The 26,133-nt window shown below is 46.2% G+C and overlaps 1 protein-coding gene and 1 long non-coding RNA gene across 3 annotated transcripts in view; both read right to left on the bottom strand.

Moving 5' to 3' along the window:
- The window catches only part of LMTK2 (lemur tyrosine kinase 2), an 80,099-nt gene that overhangs the window by 3,512 nt on the left and 50,454 nt on the right, over positions 1 to 26,133 (bottom strand). For both annotated transcript variants that reach the window (XM_034988364.1, XM_034988365.1), the window contains 7 exons: positions 24,937 to 25,070; positions 14,688 to 14,772; positions 13,328 to 13,449; positions 8,424 to 8,573; positions 4,868 to 7,853; positions 755 to 887; positions 249 to 491 (listed from right to left, as the gene is read on the bottom strand). In XM_034988364.1, coding sequence (XP_034844255.1) covers positions 249 to 491; positions 755 to 887; positions 4,868 to 7,853; positions 8,424 to 8,573; positions 13,328 to 13,449; positions 14,688 to 14,772; positions 24,937 to 25,070 — 3,853 coding nt within the window. The remainder of the gene's footprint in view (positions 1 to 248; positions 492 to 754; positions 888 to 4,867; positions 7,854 to 8,423; positions 8,574 to 13,327; positions 13,450 to 14,687; positions 14,773 to 24,936; positions 25,071 to 26,133) is intronic.
- LOC117999352 lies at positions 15,906 to 18,505 on the bottom strand. The gene is made up of 2 exons (XR_004676258.1): positions 18,103 to 18,505; positions 15,906 to 17,880 (listed from the first exon to the last, which is right to left on the bottom strand). It is a non-coding gene; the product is annotated as an uncharacterized LOC117999352 (long non-coding RNA).

Below are 26,133 nucleotides of genomic sequence, written 5' to 3'. Positions count from 1 at the left end.
GCCAGGCGCCACCGGGCTGCCTCGCCCCACAGGGGCCGCAAGGGGGCAGCTCGAGTAGCCCGCGGTGTGTGGAGTGACAGAGGCCTACACGTGGGGGACGTGGCTCCGAGAGCGTGCGCTCAGGACTGTGAGGGCCGCATAAAGGATTTTCTTACAATCTACTCTGCAAACACTAGGAAGGCACCAAATTAATAAGCACGCAAGTCCAGCAGGGACGGTCTCCCAGGCTGGCCCCCACCCCCTCTCACCTCCTTGTTCAATGTCCGAGTCAGTAAGGTGTGTGAGAGAAAAGCTGGCGATGTTGGCAGGAGAGATGGAGAATCTGGAATACGGCGGCGCGTGGGGCCAGCTCTGTTCCGCACTCCGGGGCGGTGGAGGCGGTGAGAAGTACTTGGATGTCTGAAGAGAAGGCTTCGAACTAAGAAGGTTACTTGTTGTCTTCGACATAAAAGGGTCGGGGGAGAAGTCATCATCCCATTCAAAGCCTCCACCTAGAAAGAAAAAATAAAAACAGCTCTCCTTTTACAATAGAACAGAGAATTGCGGGGGGGGGGGGGGGGGGGGGGGCAAGCACACAGGTCTGCTCCGCAGATCAACCAGAACCAACTTGGGCCTGACAGATTGCAGAGCCGCTCCCGGGTGTCTTAAGAGTGTCATTTAAAACAATCCATGATGTTATCCTCCAAAAAGTTCACCTTATTCACAAAGCACTATTTTTTAGTTTCTTTTTAAACCCATCAGTGAAGTGAGGTACCTTCTTCATCAGTTGAGCTTTCCGAATTGATGCACCTGCTCAGGTAGGGAGAGCCTGAAGAAGGTGCCGGGCTGTTCAACTCGGGGCCACGTGCATCTCCTCCACAGTGCCCCAGCTCTTTGGTTGGGGTCTCCTGAAAAGCCAGAGAGAAATGCCCGTCAGCGAAGGCCTGCTCTCCCTCCCCCGCTCCACTGTACACGTAGCAGGCCGGCACCGTGTCTGACTGACAGGGTGGGCTCTGGGCCTGGGGAAGCTGCAAGAGGAACACACAGCCCCGTCTCTCCCACCGAAGCAGCTCTGACACCCGGGCAGAATGCATGCAGCAGCTGCTGGAGGCCTCCGAAAAGTAAACAGTAGCAGGCTGGTTGGGAAAGAATGCCAGAACTCAAAGTACACCAAAGCAGCCGTGGATCTGCTGTCCTCCCACTGCCCCTGCCTCAACGGCTCCGGGCCTGGACCCAGCACAGCTCAAGATCCAAAGTGGCCACTGGGGTGGACAGAGAGAGCTCCAGAAGCCCTTTGGTTCCGGTTCTGAAGCAGGCAGGGGCTCTTCTGACCCTCGGAGGCTGGGGGCGGGGGGGTGGTGGAATTCCACATTTTCCCCCTCCATTCTCTTGCTCCCCAGCCCCAAGCAATCCTGGGGTGACAGGCACCTATATCCTGAGGGAGGTGACCTCCCTCTCCGCCTGGAGGAACTGGGATCCCAGAGAGAAGCCCAGTGCTTGTCTTCCTCTGTCCAGTGGCATGAAGTGAGCAGCACAGGGTGCTGACGAAAGCCCCAGCTCTTTAGCGGGGGGCGGGTGGGGCAAGACAACCAGAAGTACCAGGGACACAGAGGGAGAGGCTCAGGAAAGCTACCCCATCACGTTTATGAGCTCCCGCCTCACCTCCAAGCTGTGTGTGGTAGAGCTGACTCTCAAGAGCACACCAAAGCTCTAAGAACTGAACTGCAGGGTGGACCACGGCCAAGATCCATCCTGGCCAGTCGGGGGGCACATGCAGAGGACAGATTCAAACAGTACAGCAAAAGCTTTGAAAGGGGAACCCCAATCCACAGAAGGGCGGTTAGGACTTGGGACCTGAATCCCAATGGGTCAATGCCTGCTAGAACAAAAACGTCAGCAGTCTCCTGAGAATCTAAACAAGACACAAAGTCTCGTGACACACTAAGGATACAGTCTAAAATCAGTCCGGATACAAAGAATCAGGAAACTCTCACTGCACAGGGAAGAAGACAATCTACAGATGCCATGCCAAGGTGACACAGACGCTGGAATTCTCTGAAAGGCTATCATGAAAACGTTCCTACAAGCAAGAGCAAACGTTCTTGAAATGGACGTAAACAGACCAAAGTTTCCGCAAAAGAACAGATGACGAAAATAATAACAAAATGCCAATTTCAAAAATAGAAAAATACAGCAGCTAAAACCTAAAAACCCCATGGATGGACTCAGTATCAGAACGGAGATGACCAAGAGTGAGTGAGTTTGAAGGAGATGAACAGAAATGACCCAATCCGAACAACAATGAAAACTGAAAAAAGCCACGGGGCCAGACACAGCAGTCTGACACTGGCAAGCCAGCAGGAGGGGACTCAGAGCATGATGAAAGACATAAGACTACAGATCAAGACGCTCAGCAAATTTGAAACAGGGTAAATTCAAAGAAATCCATGCCAATAATCAAACTGCTAAGAAGAAAAAGAACTTTTGCAAAGAAAGAAATCCTGGCAGCAATCAGACATAATACTGAGAGAACGGTCAACTCAGAATTCTATATTCAGAGAAAACATCCTTAAGGAATGAGGGAAACGAAGATTATCTTGTCAGTAGGTTTGATTTAAAAAAAAAAAAAAGGAAAAAAAGGCCAAACAAACTTCTTCAAACAGAAGGGAAAGAATCCTAGAACATCAAAAATGAAAAGAGACAAATGGTAGGGACTGTCTTGGTAAACAGAACCCTATTAGTCTCCCCTTGAGTTTCTTTTATTTTTTATTTCATTAGGTTATGTTAATCACCATACATTACAGCATTAGTTTTTGATCCCCTTGAGTTTCTTAAAACATGTTTGATCACTGGGAGTAAAATGCAGAGCACTGTCTGATGGGGCTTGAGAGTCCGTGCCTGGAATATACCAGACAATGGTAATAAGGTTTCTACATTCCACATGAAATGGTAAAGTGCTGGCTCTAAATAGATTGTAAAAAGTCAAGTATGTGTATTGTAATCCCCCAAACCACTACAGAAACTATACTGAGAGAAGATACACAGTAAAAAATGTGACAGATAAATTCAAAGGTAATACTAAAAAATGCTTAAATTACCACAAAGAAGACAGGAAGGAAGGAGGAAGCAAGAACCAGAGGAAGAAACAGTGAACAAAAAAGTACGCCAAAATTCAAACAAGACCAATTTTATTAAATGTAAGTGGCCTAAAACTATCAATTAAAAAGAATTTTTCAGAATAGATTTAAGAAACTCTTTGCTATTCACAAGAAACCAATGTCAACCATAATGATATAATAACACTGAAAGTACAAGGATGAAGAAAGACACATCATGCAAGTACCAATCAAGAGAAAACCATGAGTGGCTACATGAGTATCCGACAAAGGAATACAGAAGGACGTTATATAACAATTAAACAGGTCAGTTCGACCTTTTCAAGAAGATCTGTAGTCATCTTAAATGTCCATGCAGCTAACAACAGAGCCACAAAACAGAGGAAGCACAAATGAACAGAAATGAAGAGAGAGTCAAATCCACAATCGCAGCTGGAGATTTCAAAACCTCTCCCTCCCTCCCTCCCTTCCCCCCTCCCCCCCACCACAGATGGGACTCCCGGCACACAGGAAAATCAGCAGCAGTGTAGAAGAACTGAACACTATCAACCATCTAGACCTGACAGGCTCTTTCTTTCTTTCTTTTTAAAGATTTTTCAAAATTTACTTAAAGGGGGGGGGGGGGAGGAGAGTGCACACACACGTGCCTGAGCAGTGGGAGGGACAGAGGGAGAGGGAGAAGCAGGCTTTCCACTGAGCAGGGAGCCAGATGCGGAGCTCCATCCTGAGACTCTGGGATCATGACCTGAGCCGAAGGCAGATGCTTAGCCGACTGAGCCACCCAGGCGCCCCTAGGCACATTCTTTCAAGTACACATGGAACATTCACCAAGACAGACCATGGCCTGGCTCTAAACAAACCTCTGTAAGTTCAGAGGAACTGAAACCATACCAAACCTGCTCTCTGACCGTAATGGAATTGGCCTAGAAATCAATTAACAGGGGTGCCTGGGTGGCTCAGTCAAGCGCCTGCCTTCGGCTCAGGTCATGATCCCAGGGTCCTGGGATTGAGCCCTACATCGGGCTCCCTGCTCCACGGGAAGCCTGCTTCTCCCTCTCCCACTCCCCCTGCTTGTGTCCCTGCTCTAAAAAAGAAATCAATTAACAGATGCAAGAAAATCTTCAGCCCTTCATTTGTAGAGAGGCTGAAGTCTGAGCTCACAGAACAGTGCTCAGCAGACACAGAAGGGCGGGAGGGTCTCAGACTCTGCCGCTGCCTGGTCCCAATCCGCAGGGACCAGCACCTCTGGGGCTACCTGTGAGCCATGGACTGTTCCAGCTTGCACCTGCGTGCTGGCTATTGCGGCCAACTGCTGATTATGGAAATTTGGTCTGTAAAGAGTAGCTAATTTCAGTAGGACTCTGTCAGCAAATCCAGAAGGGGCATCCAGGTCTCCTTCCCTTCATTTAATAGTTCCCTGTTCAAACTACATTTCTGCATATTCTTGAAACTGTAACCAAACCAAATTCCTATTTTATTTATTTATTTGAGAGAGAGAGAAAGAGAGCATGTACACACACACGAGCAGAGAGGAGAGGGAGAAGCAGGTTCCCTGTGACCAGGGAGCTTGATGTGGGGCTCGATCTCGGGACCCTGAGATCATGACCTGAGCCAAAGGCAGACGCTTAACCCAGGCCCCCCAAATTCCTATTTTTGAGGAATCATAAAACAGATTGGCGGCCTCAAAACAGCAATCAGGAAAACAAAGCACACTCGATTTCCTAACACACCTTGGAATTCTCTAATATGACAGTTTGTAGGTTAACAGGTACCTGGTCAAACAGATAGACTGTGACATCGTCAAAAAATGTCACTGCCTTCTTTTCTTTTTTCCAGTCATCGGGGAGCTGATCAACGGCAACGGTGGCCGAGGATTTCAACAGGCTCCGTAAGTGCTTCCCATCCTCGTTGCTGAGGATCACAGGCACGGGGTGCTCGGTCTCATCCTCTGACTCGGAGCTGAGGCTGTGCAGATTGAATGCCCGCAGGTCCTCGTCGGAGTCGTCACTGTTTTCGTCTTCCTCGTCTGCCTCAATGCCGTCCTCAGAGAGGTCGAGCATGCCCGACGCACCAAGTTTCCCCAAGTATTTCCCTTCGATATCTGGCTCTTTCAACTTGGGGCCCTCGGCGTGGCCGCACAGGGACTTCTCCACCGTCAGCTCTGACGCGCTGCCGGAACAGAGGGTGGCGTTTGCAAAGGCGAGGAGCTCGTTGGTGTTGGTGCCGGTGGAGGTGAGCGTGCAGGGGCGCCCCTCTTGTGCCTCGAAGTCGTCACCGCTGCTTGGCTCGGAATTCAACAAACTCAAGGGACTGCCAGCCTCGTCTTCAGGAGGAGGCGTCTGCTGGGAAACATCAGCTGGTGCCGGTCCCGACATTTCTCTCAACTCCAGGTGACTTTCGGAATCTTGAGACGCAGGTAGACAAGTTTGGTCTGGCTGGCCAGGTCTGGTTTCCCGGCAACCGTCCTTGGTGCCAGGACTTTGCTCTGGGATGACTGGCTCCGGCAGGGGCTGATCCGTTACCAATTCCAAGGCTGAAGCTGAGGGTCCTGGGACCCCCTCGGACTTCTTATCCGGCTCAGAGTCATTATCTGAGAAGTAAGCAGAGTCTCGGTAGGAGCTCTGAGGGCCAGGTGCGAATGTCTGCGAGGTCACTTCTGTACCTCTGTGGCCATCGGCTGCGTCTGAGATGACGATGACCGGGTTGGGAGGCAAACTGCTATGACCGCTGTCACCCACTGTGGCCGTCTCTGAGGCTGCGGTGCCGTCGGAAGCAGGGTGCAGAGTCCATTCGGGGGACTCCAAGTTCTCGGTCTCGTAGCCACTGTCCGCAGGCTTATCAGGGGGCAGGAGTTTCTGAGGCGCATGAGAGCCTAAAGAACCCAATAAAACTTCATGGACATCCACTGAATCCAGAGAGTCTGGGGTCTCCACAGACTGTTCTGAAGTCGGAATGGGTGTTGACAAGCTGTCTTCTAAAAGGCTGTCTTGACTGGTTGAGTCTGAGGAGAGGGCAGACACCAAGCCCCCCTCTTTTGTAGCATCTTTACAATGCAGCTGACTCAAAGTCTCCACAGCTTCCACGTTTTTCTCCAGCAGACTGTTGCTGTGATGGTCTTCTGAAAGGGGCTGGTTTTGTAAGTTCTGTCTCAATTCTGGAAGATTACTTCCTATACTCACCTTATTGGCAAAAAGGTCATCAACGAGAACTGAGTCACTTTTGGTCAGTCTCAAGGCCTCTGGACTTTGGTGGGTCAAGTCATGGGACCTGTCGCAAATGCCGTGTGGTTTGGCATCAGTTGAGGGGATCACAACTGTGATGGCCACAGAGTCTGGACTGATTTCTTGGTAGAGACAGTCTTCCTGGACACTGACATCTGAACATGTGGGTTCTCCCTGCTTCAGGAACATATCTGGAGGTACGTGATGAGGTGTTCTTTCTGTTTCGAGAGAGGTAGGAGGGACCTGCACTTCCGGGGAAGACTGTGATGAGGTGTTCAAAGTGTTGTCCTTGAACACGACACCTGTGTCTTTACCTTTTGCGCTTATGTTTTCCTGCAACAAAGAAAAGCCTGGTTTATTTTCAGCAAACTTAACCTCAGGATCTAGAGAACTTCTGCGTGGAGTTTCTAACATTGTTTCAGTGACACCAGCATTTTTAAGTTCTGTTTGGAGATCATTTACATGTTCTTTGCTAGACAATGAGTCTTTTAGTAAGTTCTTCTCTTGAAGAAATAAAAAGTTTTCTGACAATTCTTGAACAGTCAGTGGATCAAAATTATCCTGGTGCAAAATGTTTTCTGATAAGCAAAGAGGTTCACAGTCAAAAAGCTTACGGGGCTTTTCTTTCTCAAAGTGGCACGTTGTTACGGACTCTCTGGAGGCATCCAGACTTGAACTTAAAGTGGTCGGCTTCGAGTCCGTTTGAACTCCGTTTAGTTCCATTAAGTCAAATATTTTTTGGTGCCTGGGCAGACCATCTGATTTGTCCAGATCATTAAATATACTGTTGAAGGGGCTCTCAGGGCCCCTGGGAGCATGGACGTCCTCGGGGATGCTGGAATCTTTGGGGTCTGTACTGCTTTGGAAGAAATCCTCATCTGTGCTGGACTCCTCAAATTCCAGATTCTTGAGTGTCAGAAACTGGGACGTCTCATCACTTATCTTCTCTGGGTTATCCATCTCGGTTGTGAGCAGTGCGGGCGGGTAATCGAGCTCCAAGTTGCTACCACTTTTTTCTTCCAACTGGATATAATAGTCGCTTCCAACAGAAAGGTTGTGGGCATCAAAAACAGGAACCACTCCAGGGGCCCCACGGGGGACATCCTGGCCACTGTCGTCTTGTTTCCCCGGCCCAGGATCTGAAAGTGAACTCTCAAAAACTTCAACTGGGAAGAAGATGCTTGTGTAGGACAAGGCTTCGTCCGGGGCACCCCGACTGTGCTCGTCAAAGTGGTCATGCTTAGCCGCCTCCCAGACATACTCAAAGCTCAGGCCCTGGCTGGTCTCAGTCACGGTGAGGACCTCCTCCATCTCGCGACCAAGCCGATCCCTGGCAAAATGGTCGAGAATTGGGAAGGCAGCATTACTTGAAGTGTCTCTGCTATTTGTATTTGGTTTAAGAGCATTCCACTGTTGTTCAAAGTCAACTTCTGAGTCCCTTTGGCTTTGCATCCGCAGGTAGGTGAGCAACCTATGCACGTCCTCGGCCGCTGGTCTCTTGTCTGGCGACAGCCAGCAAAATTGCAAAACTTCATACCTGAATGACAATTGAGAGGTAATTAATGGATTGATGATAAATTGCTTTATTCATTTTTTTTTAAAGATTTTTCATTTATTTATTTAGACAGAGAGAGTGAGAGTAGCAGAGGGAGAGAGAGAAGCAGACTCCCAACTGAGCAAGGAGCCCGATGCGGGGCTCGAACCCAGGACCTCGGGATCATGACCCGAGCCAAAGGCAGACACTCAACGACTGAGCCACCCAGGCGCCCCAATGGTAAACTGCTTTAAAATAAGAAAGGACTTCACAAGGACTCCTAAGCCAACCCAACATCTCAAAAGTTTCTATGCTATGACCACTGTCAACCACATGAAGCAGCTCAGTTCATGGTGAAAGAGGAAATAAAGAAATATAAAAATATAAAATCCTAGCTCTTTGTGTTCCCAGGACACTTCACGGTATTGGTGTCTGTCATTTGTTTTTCTAGTGTGTATCCAGTGACTTAGCCCCAGAATTTAGAAACAGTTTTCATAACATTTATTGTTTAAAAAGAGGGAATATACAACACCCAAAGAAAGAGACAACAAAACATAAAATGGAGTTACCCACCATCTATCAGAATAAGGCTGCTCCAGCTGAGGCTTAGGGAGCTTTGTGTCTCTCTCTCGAATCACCTGGTTGAGAACATCTAAGTTGGAAAGGTTGGAATAAGGCTGAGCAGCATTATCAAAAAGCTCCCAAAGTGTCACACCCAGGGACCTGTGGAAAAAAGAAAACAGTTATTTCTTCTTCCCTTTACAGATGTCAAATTTTTCAGCACCAGTATCTTCATTTGTACACTCATTAGTGACTTTACGAACAAGGTGTGTACTGAAAAGGTACACAGATAAAGACAACTCTTTAACGTGATTTTTAAAAAGAGGCATTTTCAATAAAATGAGGACAAGTATGCCTCCTCATATTTACGTATTTACTACGGAGTACTCTAGAAGTTTTGGCCAATGCAAAAAAAAAAAAATTAAACAGATAACAGGCACAATTATAGAGAGGAGCTAATGTGACTGTCAACTTTAAATTCAAGAAATTATTTGAAAGATCACGGGGCGCCTAGGTGGCTCTGACGTTAGGCGTCTGCCTTCGGCTCAGGTCATGATCCCAGGGTCCTGGGATCGAGCCCTGCATCGGGCTCCCTGCTCCACGGGAAGCCTGCTCCTCCCTCTCCCACTCCCCCTGCTTGTATTCCCTCTCTCACTGTGTCTCTCTCTGTCAAATAAATAAATAAAATCTTTAAAAAAAAAAAAAAGAAAGAAAGATCCTTAGAATTATTTCAGAGTTCAGCGAGATGGTGAAATACAAGATAAATATCCTGAGGTGGACAAAAAAAAAAAAAAAAATCCCATTCACAATAGTAGTAAACACCAGAAAATATATCAGAGAAACCTTTATATAAACAAATAATCTCTTCTTTGGTGGATCCACACATTTCCCAACAGTGTGGGTTTGGTTGCTATTATGAAGGGACTTCTTGCCATCATTCTGCCACCTATTTGTGTGTCTGCCACCTGCCCGAGCCTCTCGATGCCTCCAGGTTCTCGGCTGTTACCACAGGCAGGAGGGAATGCCCCTTCTTGGTACCCATTCCGTTCTCTCACGCCAAGGGCTCTGTTGCCATGGAAACGGCCTCTACAGCTCAGATGTACACTTACTCTCCACCTCCTCTGTGCAGTCTCCGGGTTTCTATCCCAGCACGAGCCTTTGGTCGTGTAGCAGCATCTCCTATCACTGCAATGGCCCCTAAATCTGGCTGACCACCTGTGTCATCTGGGAATACAGAGGTATTTAGGACCCACCCCCAAGAACTCTCAGTTGGTAGATGCAGGTGTGGCCTAGGAAACTGTATTTAAAAGTTCCCTAGTGATTCTGACATCCAGCCAGGTTTGGGTATTAATGGTTTACGTGACTTGGATCACTACCTCCAGAATGCTTGTTTGAATAATAAACTGCACTGAATGCGTAAGTCTATTATTGGACACTGCAGAGTACAATACAACTTATGAGTTAATTTCTGTATGCTAACTTCACAAGTCAGTGAAAAACATCAGCATATTCAGTATCTAAGTTGAGAAATCACTTTTTTTTTAAGATTTTTTTTTTTATTTATTTATTTGAGAGAGAATGAGAGAGAGCAAGCACAAGAGAGGGGGGAGGGTCAGAGGGAGAAGCAGACTCCCTGCCGAGCAGGGAGCCCGACACAGGACTCGATCCGGGGACTCCAGGATCATGACCTGAGCCGAAGGCAGTCGCCCAACCAACTGAGCCACCCAGGCGCCCGAGAAATCACTTCTATCAGAGGAAATAAATGGACCCAAATTTCACAACTCAATTCAAGAAATAAAACACTTCTTTTCCCTGGCACAGACTTGCCAGAGGCAGAGGGTCGTTCTGGGTACAAAAAAGTTTAAGACACTATCGATGACGTTAGGGAGTTTATAATTTAACTGAGGAAAATAAGACATTCACATGAAACACTAAAGACCACAGAGATAGTATATAATTAATGGCAAAATGAGTGTTACCGCTACCATGCTTGGTGTGATCTTGGGCATATAACTACCTGTGTCAATTTCTCCAAATCCCTGATTTAACTCACTTCCCCTCCCCCATTCCCAAATCAAAGCCCTCTCCAGCCCCCAGCCCACCCTGTTCTTCAGAGAACACGAAGCATGGGCTTTCTCAACTCCCCACTCCACCAATCCTAGCATCTCTATGCATCGCCTACTCATCTCCTCCGGCCACAGAGAAAGATGAGACACGTCTCCTCCTCAAGGTCTGTCCCTGCCCCGGAGCTCTCTACTCTACCCCGTGCAGTGTCCTCCAGGATAACCACCACCAATCACTGTCACTGGTCCCTAGCTATTCAATTCTTCACTTTGTACTGACTCTTGCATCCTTGAGTACCACTGGCCTCTCCCCTCTGGGGAACAAAAGGTGTCCTGTAGTTCTTACCCTCTTTTCCACTCAACTCTCTAAGAGCGGCCCCTCTTGTTCCCCCTGGTACAGGGCAGCGTGGGCCCTGCCTTGGGCTGCAGCTGGCACCACGGCCGGCCCTGCCACCAGAGACTTCTCAAAGTGTTAGCAACAAGGGCTGGGCTCTGTCTCTGGGGACACAGGCTAAGTTTGCAGGTCCAACGCCCTGCTAGGAACAGTAAAAAGAGGGATAAAGCATACAAAGCATCTTTTTAAAGGTATCACAGATGGGCTAGCAGGGAATTGCCAGGAAAAACTCCAGAACTTGAAGAACTAAGGAGAATACTAAACCACCTTTGAGCTGGTGCTTTTGCTGAAGCACAGAACTCGGGCTTTTGTGGTCTTGGTTTACGAGGCAATGCGGGTGCTGGTAAACAGGCCAAAGCCCTGGGCCTGCCCAAGCTAAGGGGAATCACAGAGACACCTCCTCACAGTGAGCTTAAACCTGCCCCTGCTGCCTCCCTCCAGGAGCCTGAAAGGCAAGGTGACTCAGCACTGAGGCACGGTGAGTTAGGGTACGTGTGTATGACTGTGTGAGTGTGTGTGTGCGTGTGTGTAAGGGGGGTGTGGTCCCTAACAAGCTGTAACCACAGAGCTGATCCTTGATTGCATTTGCAGCCCAAATACACAACACCTGAGTGTTCAAAAAAAACCTTAAATCTGAATATGTGAAGCTCTCTTACATGGCAGGACCCCCTGGTATCCAGCACAAGCGAGTAAGTGTGGATCCTCTCTGGAGGAATGCTCCCCAATTCTAGGTTTCCAAGATCCTCACCCCAAGGAAACAAGGCACCATCAAGAACCAGCAAGACCAAATCCACTAGGACTTCAGCTACCAGAATTATCTGATGCAGATCATAATCCAGTTGTTTTAAAAACACTGGGATATGTTTTAAAAAACCAAACAGATTTCCTAAAACTGAAAAGTCAATAGCTGAACTATATAAAACTTAATAGAGAGATTTAACAGAAGAACAGACACAGCTGAAGAGAGAATTTTTAAAAAGAGAAAGAATTAGTGGCTGGAACACAGGTCTCAAAATTATCTAGAGCGTGGCCCAGAGTCAAAGAGATAGGATATATAAAGGAGAGATGAAGAGACAGAAGGCAGAGCAGGAAGGCATGACACATGTCTAAACGGACTTCCCGAAAGAGGGAAATGGAGCAGAGGCAGTATTTGAAGGGTAGGCCTGAGAACACCACCAACCTATAGATCTGAAAGCCAAATAAATCCCAAGCAGAAAAACATAAGAAATCCACACCCATATACATCATAGTGAAACTACAAAAAACCCCACAAAAAACAAAGAGAAGAATTTAAAAGCAGCCAGAGAGAAAAGGTCACATTACCTTCAAAGAGATTAGGTAGACTTACGGCTGACTTCTCAATAGCAACAATGGAAGCCAGAAGACAGTAGAACCATCTCTTCAGTATGCTGAGAGAAAGTAACTGTCACCAAGTAAAAATATATTTCAAAAATGAGGACAAAATAAAGGTATGTTCAGACCTACAAAAAACTGAGAGTCTGTTACCAGCAGGCCCTCACTATAGGAAATTCTGAAGGACATACTTCAGACAAAGGGAGAATGATCCCAGATGGAATGTCTGAGATTTAAAAAAAAAAGAAAAGAAAAAAGAAAAAAAAGAATGAAGAGCAAAGTGATTTAATTATGTGGATAAACCTAAACAAAAAAGTGCTAAAAAAAAAAACCCCAATAATAACGTCTTGTGAGGATAAAAGAAAAAAAAATACCCAATAAGATATAAGTGTGTGTGTGCATGCATGTGTGTGGTGTATAGTTAAACCAAGTTAAAGTATGTTAAAGTATCCTGAGGTCCATGTACTGTTCAGAAAGAGGGTCAAAATATGAACTAATATTAGACTAAAATAAGTGGAATACACATGTCATAACTTCTAGGGTAACCTTTAATAGTTAAAGCATAGGACTAGTGTATACAGCTCTCAAACTAACGGGAAAAAGCAGTTAAAAAAAATCCAAAAGAAGGCAAGAAGAGAAAAAGAAAATAGAAAAAGCAGGATAATAGCACAAAAAATATATATATAAATTAAGAAAGCTGTAACAGAAATCGTTAGTCAAAGACAAACACATTTTTTTCAACTTTCATTAAACTGATCTCCTATAAATTACAGTATTACATATTGGTCCAAACGTCTTTCCGTTTTTTCATTTACTTTAATAAATATTTAAAATGTCTATTATACTGCAGGTCTTACAGGAGGCAAGAAAATAGACCAGTTTCCTGCTTTTGTGGACCTTATTACTGTTGAATGGGTAAGAGAAAAGTTAATTATATCATCACAATTGTGATAGTTGCTATGATGTCAAAGAATTGTCTTTACCTCACCATCAGGCACACCTGTGTTCCTAAATCTTATTCAGTTATTTTTCTTTAAGTACTCAAGGGGAAAGAAGTGAGGACTTTGCTACACAAAAGTCTAACAGAATGGTAAATCAATACCTACCAGATATTACTATACTTCGTTTGATCTGCAGTTAGTAGTCTGTCTTGAAAGCTGGTTACTAATTCTGGAGCAGTCCATCGCAGAGGGAAAATTTTTTTATCATCTGTTTCAATATAATCCTCCTGTGTTGTTAGAAAGCATACAGAATTTTAAATTCTATTAGTCTTTTAGTGAACTCAATGATTTAACACCAGGTCATTCTCAGAAAACACATGCTGAACCCAAAAGACGTATCAGAAAAAGAAGTGGGCATGAAGAGAGATTTTCTGGGCAGAAGATGGGTGAGGTTTTCTCTGAAGCCTTCTGGGCTTCGTGAGCTGCTGTCTGAGCCATGAACGCTTGCTCAGTCAGCCTTCCCGGAAAAAGAAGGTACTCCACGTCTGATGTACAGAACAGACTCTGAGCAAAACATCTTTTAAAATATGCTGGGCCTTACGCCCCGAGTAGGGCAGCAGTGCCTAAGATTAGGGACTGGCTTCTAAGTCCATGCTCAACCATTTACAGCTCGCTACCAGACTCTGGGAAAGCAACAAATATGCTAAGCCTTTTTCTTTATCTGTAAAAAGAGGATGATACAATACCCACCTCCGTTTACGGTGAGGATTAAAATAGGTAACTGCCGGCAACGACTTCATGGTGCCTGGTACATAGCAAGGGCTCAAGACACTAGAGCGACTATGCAGACAAATAACCAACTTACATTTGCGTAATGTATTTTAGTTACAAAGTACTATGAAAACATGAGCCCTGTGGTCCTCACGAGAACCCCGCAAGACGGAACAGGTATGATCCTCGTGCCGCTCTGTGGATGGCGTGGAGCCAGGACAGACAGTCACATTCTGTGCCCCATACCCTGCTACCTCATTCAGCTGGGCTACAAAAGAACACACGAAAACCTCACCTACTTCTTAGCTTGTTTGGGGATGTATTTATGGCAGAGTTTAAAAAAATCTAAACTGCAACCTTCCTTTTGAGCCAGAATTTTACTGGGGACATGTTGATATGACATGTACAGTGCATTTTATACAGGTGGTAATGATTACTGCCCATGTGTTCATACTAAAATGTGTTATGCACCACCAAGCTGTATTAATTACACTGTGTAAAAATCTTATTTTTAAACAAAGCCTTTGGAAAGCCGTCACAAAACCTCAGCACAGAGCCACCGATGTAGACAAACCACACGTCAGAAGCCAACACTGCTGTTAAGATGACTAGAACAAACCATTCTCCAAAAAGGCAACATAACCAAGATTCTTAACCCCCTCTTCCAAAGCCGGGGTGGCATTCTGTGATATGACCACCTCATGACTATGAAATTAAATCAACTTCAGGAGAGAACCTTTAAACCTTGGCTTACCTTGTACCTGCTGAATCCTATTCCATAATCTCCCACTTTCACATTCAGGTCCGAGGTAAGAAAACAGTTCCGCAAGGCTAAGTCACTAAAAGCAGAAAGAGTGAAGTGAACACAAGGATAAGGGGAACCTGCAAGCAGGACACTGTCACCCCAAATTGCTATGAACAAGGCTTTCTCTATGAAGCAGAGTGGTGTGCTGAGCTCCCTGCTCAGTAATGTTTTAAAATTCTTTTTTAGGGGTGCCTGGGTGGCTCAGTTGGTTAAGCATCTGCCTTCAGCTCGGGTCATGATCTCAGGGTCCTGGGATCGTGCTCTGCATCAGGCTCCCCAGTCTGCTTCTCCCTCTGACCCTCCCCCCTCTCATGCTCTCCCTATCATACCCTCTGTTTCTATTTATTAAGATTTTATTTATTTATTTGAGAGAGAGAGAGACAGAGATAGTGAGAGAAAGCACAGGTGGGGAGAAGAGGGAGAAGCAGGCTTCCCACTGAGCAGGGAGCCTGACCCAAGACTGGATCCCAGGACCCTGGGATCATGAGCTTAGCCAAAGGCAGATGCTTAACCCACTGAGCCACCCAGGTGCCCCTAAAATTATTTTTTAACGGAAAAAGGATTATATATCATATTCTTCATTACTAAAATCCATGGAGATGATAAAATTTTTTCTTACAAGTAGTAACTGCTAAAGCAAGGAACCTGGATGGCTCAGTTGGTTAAACGTCTGACTTGTGATTTCAGCTCATGAGTTGTGAGACTGGGCCCAGCATGGGGCTCCACACTCAGCAGGGAGTCTGCTTGAGATTCTCTCCCTTTGCCCCTCCCCATGCTCACCCGCACTCTAATAAATAAATAAATCTTATAAAAAACCAAGTAACTGCTAAGATTAAAAACTGACCATATTTGTACCTTCTGCTGCATCAATAGCAGATTTATGTCTCATTTCCTGGTGTTTTGAGAGTGATCAAGAGGGGCACCTAGCTGGCTTAGTCAGTTAAACGTCTGCCTTCGGCTCAGGTCATGATCTCGGGGTCCTGGGATCGAGCCCTGAATCAGGCTCCCTGCTCAGTGGGGAGCCTGCTTTTCCCTCTCCCTCCGCCCCTCTGCCCTGCTTGTGCTCTGTCTCTCATTCAATTTCAAATAAATAAAATCTTTAAAAAAAAAAAAAAAAAAAGGATGGCCAGGAATTTTAAAATACTATGAGCTAAAGTGTCTGAGTAATTTTTTACAGTAACTTGTATTACTTGAGTAATAGTCTAGTGGTAGTCTATTTAAGTAAAGGTGAATAAAATTACAACTTCAAGCACCCCAAACTAATCTACATTATTGAAAATATTAATTTTTAATGTATTATAAGGAGGCCGCTTCTAGTTACTTCGCTTTCTTACAAACCCCACCTCTCCACAGGGAGGTAAAGAGCACATTTTCAGGACTTACTGAAAACAAATTACATAGGTTATTTAAGAACAGGTTAATTCTCAAAAACACATATGTTGAAAAGTAAAATCTACTTTTTCTGAAGGAACCTTCCATATAGACAACAGAGTAAACACTTTGGATTTCAGTATAAGCCCCCCTTTTATCTTTCAATCTTTTTATCTTTTTGATCATCCACTGGCATAGGAATTAAAGAGTCCACTAAATTAAAGTAGAAAAGCACAGCCCATTTATAGTTTCAAATCATAAAGTTATCAAAAACTTTCTGTAGTCCAAAACTCAAAATGTCTTGATACGATTTTAGAAGACAAAAACTTAAATTAATGATTAAATTCTTAACTTTCAAAGACTTTAATTTCTGACGCTTACATGCCCGGAACAGGACCATGCTGATGACGGCAGCAGCTTTGGCTGATGTAACTCAGTGACAGCCCGCCTGGTACCTAAGGACCAGGTACCTAAGGACAGCCTGCCTGGTACATAAGGATCCAATCATATGTTAATGGCTAAGATTTATAAAGCACTTACTCTACACCGGGCATTTCTCTAAGCTCTATACACGTATTAACTCATCTAATCTTCACAAGGAACCTTGGAAGTGGATAGTCTCATCCTCCTCATTTACAGATGAGGAAACAGGCAGAGAATCAAAGTAACTTTTTTGCCAGGGCTGTAAAGCCAACAAGACGCCGTCCCCCTGCAGTAACCATCAGCAACAATGCACCAGCAATTGGAGCGTTGTCCTGGGCGTATGGCTGGTCCCCGACGAACACGTGCTGATCTAGACGGCCAGCTGGTTCTATTCAATCATCTCCACACTGTGTTTACTAGTGGTAATTTTCACGGGGCTCCCCTCAGAAGCCTTCAAGCCTGTGGTGTCCGGGAGCAAGAGAGAAACTTCCAATCTTAAGAAGAAAATTGGTCTCCTTTTTGGAATGAAGGGAGGCAGGAGGAAGGCAGAAGCAATACACCCTTCGAGGGCAGAGAAACGGAAATGCTTTCCGGCAGGCGACACTGTCCACTGGACCGACAGCTACAACAGGACGGTGCTGCGGGTTCTACCAACAGAGGCTCTGTCACTGAGCACCACCGATGGGCATTTCCAGTCTCTAGAAACAGATCCTTCTTAACCTTCCCCAAGGTTAAGAGTCAAGCAGTCCTTCTGCTAAGAGCAGAATTAAAAGCTGGGTGTCCCAGCATTCCAACAGGTCCCCGTGTGTGTCCCCTGCAGGTGGGCAGCGGCCTCGGCACTTGGCGCCTTCCCCGCGGGCCATCCAAGCAACCAAACCGTAGGCAACACCTGGGCTGCCCTGCCCCCTCCGTCCTCTCCTCTCTCCTTCCACATGTACAGTGCAGGTCTTTAGACACATCAAACATGAAGGTTACGGAAAAGATGAAAAATCACCTAAGCAAAAGGCCATTGGTTTTCATTGTAAAAGGCACCCTAAAACTCTAACACAATCCAAGTGATGCTCTCAGGGGAAGGAGGAATGCTTCTCCTCACCTGAAATCCGAAGCAATGAGGACCCAGACCAGGGTGGGACTGGAGGAGCTTCTTCTAAACCTGCCCCCTACCTCCACCCCACGCATGCGAGCACCACACACAGCATGGGGGGAGGGAGGGCGGCGCGAAAGGTCAATGTGGGGACTCATCCTGGCTCCACTGCTTAGGAGCCGTGTGACTTGGGGCAAGTCATTTAACATATCCGAGCCTCAGTTTACTCAAACGGGTGCGCTGTAAGAGCTAACTCACAACGTTCTATAAGGATAAAATAAAGCAATATATGAAATGTTCTCAGAATGTTAAAGTGCTATCCACTTCTAAGATAATGATATAATTTGATTCAAAATTGGTAAAAGCAAATGTTCTCTGAAGCCCAACACACAAAGCTAAAGAAGAGAAAAACACAAAGGTGTAACTTAACAACAAAGGTAATACTTGACGTCAATGGCTGCTTTTGGTCAGGAAACACAAACATACCCAGTATATTCTTCCTTCAAGTTGAAAAACAGGTCTAGTGGTGAGGCTGCCAAACGATCCAGCTCTGACGGCCTCTGGCTCCGTCCCCTCGGCTGGCAACAAGGCCGTCCATCGCCCCCGCTGTCAGTGATGGCCTCGGCCGTGTGAGCGGGGCGGACAGACGTGGGGAGTGGGGATCCACAGATCTAAGAGTTCCCCATCCTGACTCACAAGGAAGCATCACTACTTGTTCTCAGCTCAGCCAGACTGGAGTTAACCCGGCCCCAGAATGACTGCTCGACTGGAAACAGCTCAGGGAGGTGCAGCCATTTTCAAAATCATTCACACCTCTCTTCGCGTTACTTATGCTTTCGCGAGCAAGCTGAATTCCTCATAAACAGAGGCACCACATGGGAAGCAAAATAGCTGACACTTACTGCTGAGTATTCTCCTAGGGCGTGGCATACATTATCTCAAGTCCTCTCGACAACAGCACTTCAGGATAAAGATTATCCCCATTCATAGAAGAAAAAGGTTCAGAAGGATTAAGTAATGTGGCTTATCTTGGTACAGTTAACGAGAGGTGAATTAACAACTTGAACCCCTGATTTGTGCTTTGCTCACCAGATCGCTCTGCCCTTGGCAGTCATGAAAGTTTAAAAAAAAAAAATCACTAAGAGTTTTGAAGAAACTGCTACTTCTCACTTGAAGATGGGACACAGCTCAGAGCGGTACAAGCTCAAGACGAAGCCAGAGGACTCTGGTAAGGGCACAAAGGACGCAGTTGTAACTGCTTTTGCCCCGATTTATTAGGTCAGTCCTTGCTAGTTGAACGAGACTACATTTCCCGAGTGCCTCCTGCACGTCAGGCACCTGCTAGGCTCCAGGTCTATAGAGGGCACTTGCTCTGGGAAATTCTGGGCGGACGCCGAGGAGAAGGTCTGTGGCTGGAATGTGGGCCACCACTGCTGGCCTGGGTTTTGAGAAATGGTGATAAAACGGGGACAAAGCCTTCAGTTCTGTTTTCTCCAGGGCTGGGCCAGAGCTGACACTGAGCTGGACAGTCAGGCTTCTATGGGTCTCAACCTCTGGTTATGGCTTATCTCCTCCCTGTACATGATTACAAGACTGGACGAAACACATAGGGATGGCAGAAACAGAGGCTGCCAAAGAGGCTGAACTGCAGGGCAGGGTAGAAGGAGAGGAGGGAGTAAGCTCAGAGAGCGAGCAAGCATCCCAGAAATCTGCATACGGGTCCCTCTGAGTCTTGTCTGAGGCCAACTCCTGAGCTGCGTACGTGTGCGCTCTGGAAGATAATGAGGCTGACAGGACACTCACAGAGCTGGGAAGACTGGTCAGCGTGGAGAGACTTCCCTCAACAGCCTGGTGATACCCCTCAAGGTCCTTAAGAAGAAGGTTACTCTGACGTAAGGCAAGGGATCCCCTAGGCCTGTCCTAAAGGCGTTTTACACCAAGATGGAGCTGAGTGCCAATTAACTGACGCTCTTCAAAGTGGTAGTTCTCACACTGGGCGTGCACTGAAATCACTTGGGAGGCGAGTGAAACGCAGTAGGCCTGCAGTGGGGACGGAGGTACCCCTCAGACAACCCCCAGAATCCAAGCTCGGCCTAGAAGGCTGCACTGGATCAGGGCTATAGCACTATGCCATGGATCCCAGAACATTAATTTTCCCATAAGACCTAGGGTCATCTAGAACACTGGAACATTGAATACTTTACTTACCCCTGATGATTTTAAGTTGATGGCGAGGGTCCCGAGGCAAAGCGACCCTCCACCCGAAGACCCCCGCCTTCATTTCCCCCCTGCTTTGTCCACATGCTCAGCCTGCAGCTGAGTTCCTTCCCCGAGGGCACAGCACAGCCAGCCCAAGCCTCCAGCTCTGTCCTCTCTACTAGCCCGGCCATGCGCACGCATAGGCTTTTTGCATTAACTGGGTTACAGGAATACTAGGCTTCTTCTAAGGCTTCCTCAAGAGCTGCAGTTCTTTCTTTTTTTTTAATTAAAAAAATGTGTTTTGTTTTTTTTTTAAACTATCTTCCTCCCCCAGCTCCACCCATTCCAGGTAACATGTATTAACAAACCGGTAGGTATGATCTTTCTGTATTTTCCCACAGGCATAGTGTGCACACAAGAACACACAGATGCGGGGAGTAAGGAGCATTTGCTTTACGCAACATTATGTCTACCTCTCCACATCTTTATTTCCCACCCAACAACATCACAACGTGGAAATCCCTCCGGGTCAACTAGTCCAGCAGCTCTACATCTTTCCCTACGATAGCTGTGTGGTATTCCACAGTGCGGACGGCCTCAGGCTGGTTCTCAGTCCCCCCATGAACGTTTACTTTGTCGTGTTTATTTTTTTCGCCATCGCCTCAAATGCTGCTACGACAGATCATTCCACTCCATGTCCTTAAGTTCCGGTGCCTCTCTGTCCAATGGAAGTGAGTCTAGCAATGGGAATGTGTTATTTTTTAATACAGTTATTGCTCTAATAGCTCTTCAAAAACTGGTCATGATTTATATGCGATTCAGGACAGAAACTTCCCCACATCCCTACCAGCAACAGATGCAGCGGTTCCTTCAGCTCTGAGGTTCCATGCCTTTAACCTGCACGTCCCTAACTTCCGAAGGGGATCCCCTTCCCATCTGTCTCTGTCCGTCTGTCCAGGGGCTCATCGTCCTCTCGCCAATCCACCACATCTGTCTGGTGTCGCGAGCGGTCGCCCTGCGGCTGCTCCTTGTGTCGGCAGCTACACCTTCCCAAGTCTGTCGTCCACTCACTTTGCTGTGGTGTCTGTTGCTACGCAAAACATTTAATTTTTACAGAGCAGTCAACCTTCCATGTAATAGCCACCCGTTATTTTATAGCTCCTGGGTTTCCCACCTCAGTAAAGGAGGGCCTTTCTAGTTAGGCCTCGCTCATCGCTGGGAAACACATACAGCCTTCCAGAATTTTGCCAATATCACATTTATTTCTTATACCTTGATTTTCACATACGGGACGGTGCAGAGGTCCAATGATTTCCCAGACGGGTAATGAACTGTGCCCGCATTTAACAGGGAAGCCATCTCTTCCCCACTGACGGGAGTTTCACTTTTGCCATACGTTCACTTGCTCTATGCACTGTCTACTCTCCACCAATCTGTTTCTCCATCAAAACCATACTGATCTCGGGCGCCTGGGTGGCTCAGTCGTTAAGCGTCTGCCTTCGGCTCAGGTCATGATCCCAGGGTCCTGGGATCGAGCCCCACATCAGGCTCCCTGCTCGGCAGGAAGCCTGCTTCTCGCTCTCCCACTCCCCCTGCTTGTGTTCCTACTCTCGCTATCTCTCTCTCTGTCAAATAAATAAATAAAATCTTTAAAAAAAAAAAACAAAACCATACTGATCTCTATCCCAGGAGTTTGCTGTGAGTTCTGATACCTCGTAAAGCAAGCCTCCCTTTCTGCCCCAACAATTCACTTCTTTTTCATACTCTACTGGCTCTTCTAGACACTTATTTTTCCATGTGAAGCTAAACATAATTTTTACCCCCTCCCCCCCACAAATCCTGTGAGGATTCTTACTGGGATTGTTTATAAAGTTGATGTATTAATTTTGAGTTAACATGAGTGCCTGGGTGGCCCAGTCGGTTAAGCGTCTGCCTTCAGCTCAGGTCATGATCCCAGCATCCTGGGATCGAGCCCCACATCAGGCTCCCTGCTCAGTGGGGAGTCTGCTTCTCTCCCTCTGCCCCTCCCCCAGCTTGTGAACTCTCTTGTTCACTCTCTTTCTCAAATACATAAAATCTTAAAAAAGATAATTTTGAGTGAACTGACATTTTTGTATTGTCTTCCCACCATAAAATGGGGTACATCTTTCCATTTGTTCACATGTTTTATGTCCTTCGGTAAGACTGCACAGCTTCCTTCACACAGTCCTGTGTCTTTCTCACATTTATTCCCAAGTAATTTATAATAAATCATAATAGATAATTTTTGTGGCACTGGTGAAAACGGAATGGGGTTTTCTTTGCCCTCATTTCCAGGGAAACTTTAGTATAGCTATAAGCAAGCTACAATATATTTCCTAATTTAGTTTTGTTTTTTAAAGAAACTAGTACCTTGCTTTTTCTAAACATACAGTATCGTGTCACCAGTAAAAAACGGTGACCAGTGATTGTTTAGGGTAGCTTGCTGGCTAAGAGTGAACAGTGGTCACGCGGGTACTCCTCAAGGCCGTGGCCACACAGGTCTTCACCACAAGGCCCACGCTGCCCGCTGGAACCTCTGTGCACTTAGCTCATCGCAGTGACCTGTGGTATCTCACTGGAGCCGCTAAGGAAGGCTGACAGGGAAAGGACAGGAAGTCCCAGGCTCTCAGCCAGAAAGGCAGAATGGTGTGGAACGTAGCATACCGGCAGCTTCTGCTGTTTACACGGCCTTCATGGATGTCACATGTAAACTTCAGAGATGCAGGCTACCTAAGACCCAGGCATATGTCTCCTCTTAAACAATAAACAAAAATAAAATTTAATTGGGGGTGCTTTACTAGATCAGTTTCCAAAATAGCAAACAGCTTTTAGTTGGACATGTGGGCTATTCTATTTTCAACCAACACAGAAAGCCCGACTTTGAGTCAGCCAATAAATATTCTGAATTCCGATTTTAAAACATGCTAGATTGCTACCATCAAAAAAAAAAAAAACAACTTAAAGCATAAATTTTGCCCCAAGTGGGAATTTTACATAAAATATAGCTACTTAAGGGGCACCTGGGTGGCTCAGTCGTTAAGCATCTGCCTTTGGCTCAGGTCATGATCCCGGGGTTCTGGGACCAAGTCCCACATCAGGCTCCCTGCTCAGCAGGAAACCTACTTCTCCCTCTCCCACTCCCTGTTTGTGTTCCCTCTCTTGCTATCTCTCTCCCTCTCTCTGTCAAATAAGTAAATAAAATCTTTAAAAAAAAAAAAAAAATATATATATATAGCTACTTGAGAGAGAGAGAGAGGGACGCCTGGGTGACTCAGTCGGTTAAGTGTCTGCCTTCGGCTCAGGTCATGATCCCGGGGTCCTGGAATCAAGTCCCACACTGGGCTCCCTGCTCAGTGGGGAGCCTGCTTCTCCCTCTCCTTTTGCCCCTCGCCCCTTGTGCTCTCTCTCTCTCTGACAAATAAATAAAAGAGACAGAGGGAGGGAGGGAGGGGGACAGATGCCAATAGTTTAAAGAATGTTCTTTACCTTGAGTTTTTGTACCTGGATAACATCCAAACCATGTGATTTAATTTATCATCTTTATTTGTTGTAAAGCTCACACAATTCTAAATTAAGTAGAACTTTAACCTATAGAAACTCAGAGGAAAAGAACATTTACTCTGATGTCTTTGCCAATTTTTAAAATACAGTAGCAGGAACATACCTGAGCTTTAAATGCAATTTCTAGCTGCCTCTGAGGCCTTCACGCTGTTGAGTCTGACATGACACTCTCTCTAAATGCCCCAGCCTCCAAGATCTAAAAACTCCTAAACCACCTTTTAGAGAATAATCTGCTGTGTCTTACAAAAAAGTAACAATACAAATATGCTGGGTATTAACCTGTTAGAAGAGACTAAAAAATGAAATCCAAGATTTCTCTATTATAAATAGATATTTACATTTTGAAGTTTCGTGTAAGGGATTCTGCCCCGTGCTTGAAGAAACCCATGATCTTTGGGGTATTTCATAAAGCCCTTTATCAGAATGACTAGCTCACTATGCATGTCAAATAAGATACAGATGTACGGGGAAAATGCTAATAATTTTCTTTCCTCCCTACCCTGAAACAACACTGAGAATTTGATAGGGTACTTTTCCACGTCTGTTCTCACACACACACAGGCGCACGCGCCCTCACACCTCTACAAATACAAGCAGGTGTTTTATTTTAAAAAATGGAGTCACACTATAAATATATTCCTGTGCAACCTACCTTTTAAAAAACAGACTAAAAAAAAAAAACCAAAAAACTTCATAGCCCTTGAAGTCAACACACACAGGTGCTCCTTTTCAGCTCTTCGGATCATTAAGAGTTAACTTATTTAATTAAAGTCAAGTAAAGAGAAGCTGGTTTCCCTGGAGACCTGAGAAATAATTTCAAACATATTTTAAACATAAATCAGAGCTCAGAAGGCTGGAGGAGAGTAAGCAGAAACCTCCTTTTGGGTTCACAGAACCATTACCTCAGACAGGACTCCAAGCCCTTTGTTGTTTTAATTACGAAATTACATCAATGGTCTGAGGAGCAAAATACAATGTGCTCGAAGAGCTGCGGCTATTCAAACGGGACCAGGATGGTTTCTGCACAAATGCGTTACACTGACCGCTGTGCTGGCCACACGCAACCCCTGACCACCTGCGACGGCCCCGGGGGGCGGGCGGGGGAGGGGAAGCCGGCCTCTCGGGGCCGCCCCACCGCTGCTCGGCCCTCCACGAAGACAGGCCGCCAGCCTACCAGATCCTCTCTCCCTCACCCAGGAACCTCGCAGTTAGAACCACAGCCTGAAGCTGACACGAACGGGACGCACAGAGAGATGTCAGCAGGGAGACTGGCACCGTCTGCTCGCGGTGCTGAGCCAACTTTTCACGTTCTCTGAAATTCTGGAGATGGCTTCTAGACCTCGGGCCGTATGAAGACATTCTGTTCCCTGGTATCGGTTTAACCGCAGCCCAACTCCACCCTCATCCCGACCCTGGGACATGCAGGACAGCTTCGACTTATCCGCCCTCCGGAGTCCTCTGCAGAACCTCGACACCACGGCGCCTCCTCTCCTCGGGCGCAGCCTGGGCGGGGAGCGCGGCGCGGCCCGACGGACCCACCTGTGCAGGAAATGCAGCTTGTGCATGGCAGCCAGGCCCGCTGCGATCTCGCAGGCCATCCGCTGCAGCAGCATGGTCTGCGAGTCCCCCCTCATGTGCTCTTGCTCGTTGCGCAGGTAAGCTTTTAGGTCACCCTGCAAAAAGGAGTCCAGGTCAGCTCCCAAAGGGGACGAGGTGAAAGCCCTGGCAACCCAACAGGCGCCTTAGCTAATGTTAACTATCAAGGTTGTTTATTAGAAATCACTCAAATCTGACCTTGATAAAGAATCTAATTCGAACAAGTTCCAAGTTACAAAGAGTAATTCCACCCAAAAACTTCAAAGTACAGAAAACACTGTTACCTTTTAGGATCATTCTAACTATTAATATTAGTTTACCTTTAAACAAACTAAGTATTAGTTTATATGAACACATGTAAAACAAAACAGTAAAAATAAGATAATTTTTCAATGATGCACAATATAAACTAAGTGCAGAGGTATGGAAGTTTCCCAGTAACTAATGATATGGTGCCGTGTGCACTGCCTTTAAGGATCCTAGGAGACACACGGTCAGAGAACATTACATCATGAATGCTACCACCAAAGCACCTGTGAGCAACGGAGAGGGAGAGAACCAAAGGACACTGGGTGGCAGAGGAGGGAAAAAGCACGCGGAGTGCTGGCCAAGTCTCTGCCAGCCTCCCTAGGGCCCTGTGCTGCCCAGCCACTCTGAGGAAGAACATTCCAGCCCTCCAGAAAAACTCATAAAGTTACGAAGCCTGCTCAAAGGAGGGCAGCATGGACAGGAAAATGAACAAATTCACACCCGGACACCCGAAACGCAAATGCTGAAACACAGAGCCCTGCAGGCACTCCTGCTGGACTTCCCTGTGCTCCCCCTGCTTTCTGCCGGGACTTTAACTCAGGACCTTATGTTTTGGGGGAATATACGTTTAAGGAAATAAAATCTTCCACATTCTCCTTATCACGTGAGTAAATATTTATTGATCTGACTCAATTCCAAACTAAAGCTTTATATAAATGGTTGATACAATTTAGAAAGCAAGCCAATAGCTTTCAATGTACATTATACCTGAGTCAAGGAAAGACTCCAACTAAGGAAGAGAATGCATTTCTTACCACTGTTAGGAAAGACAGCCAATTTATCAAATTCTTCCCAGAGTAAAAACCTTAAAGCACAATATCGTGTTACAAA

Source organism: Mirounga leonina, unplaced genomic scaffold, assembly GCF_011800145.1.
Source record: "Mirounga leonina isolate KUSES-001 unplaced genomic scaffold, KU_Mleo_1.0 Mir_454, whole genome shotgun sequence".
NCBI classification, from domain to species: domain Eukaryota; kingdom Metazoa; phylum Chordata; class Mammalia; order Carnivora; family Phocidae; genus Mirounga; species Mirounga leonina.
Note: the sequence above shows the minus strand (reverse complement) of the source record. Positions and strands in the feature narration are given on the sequence as shown.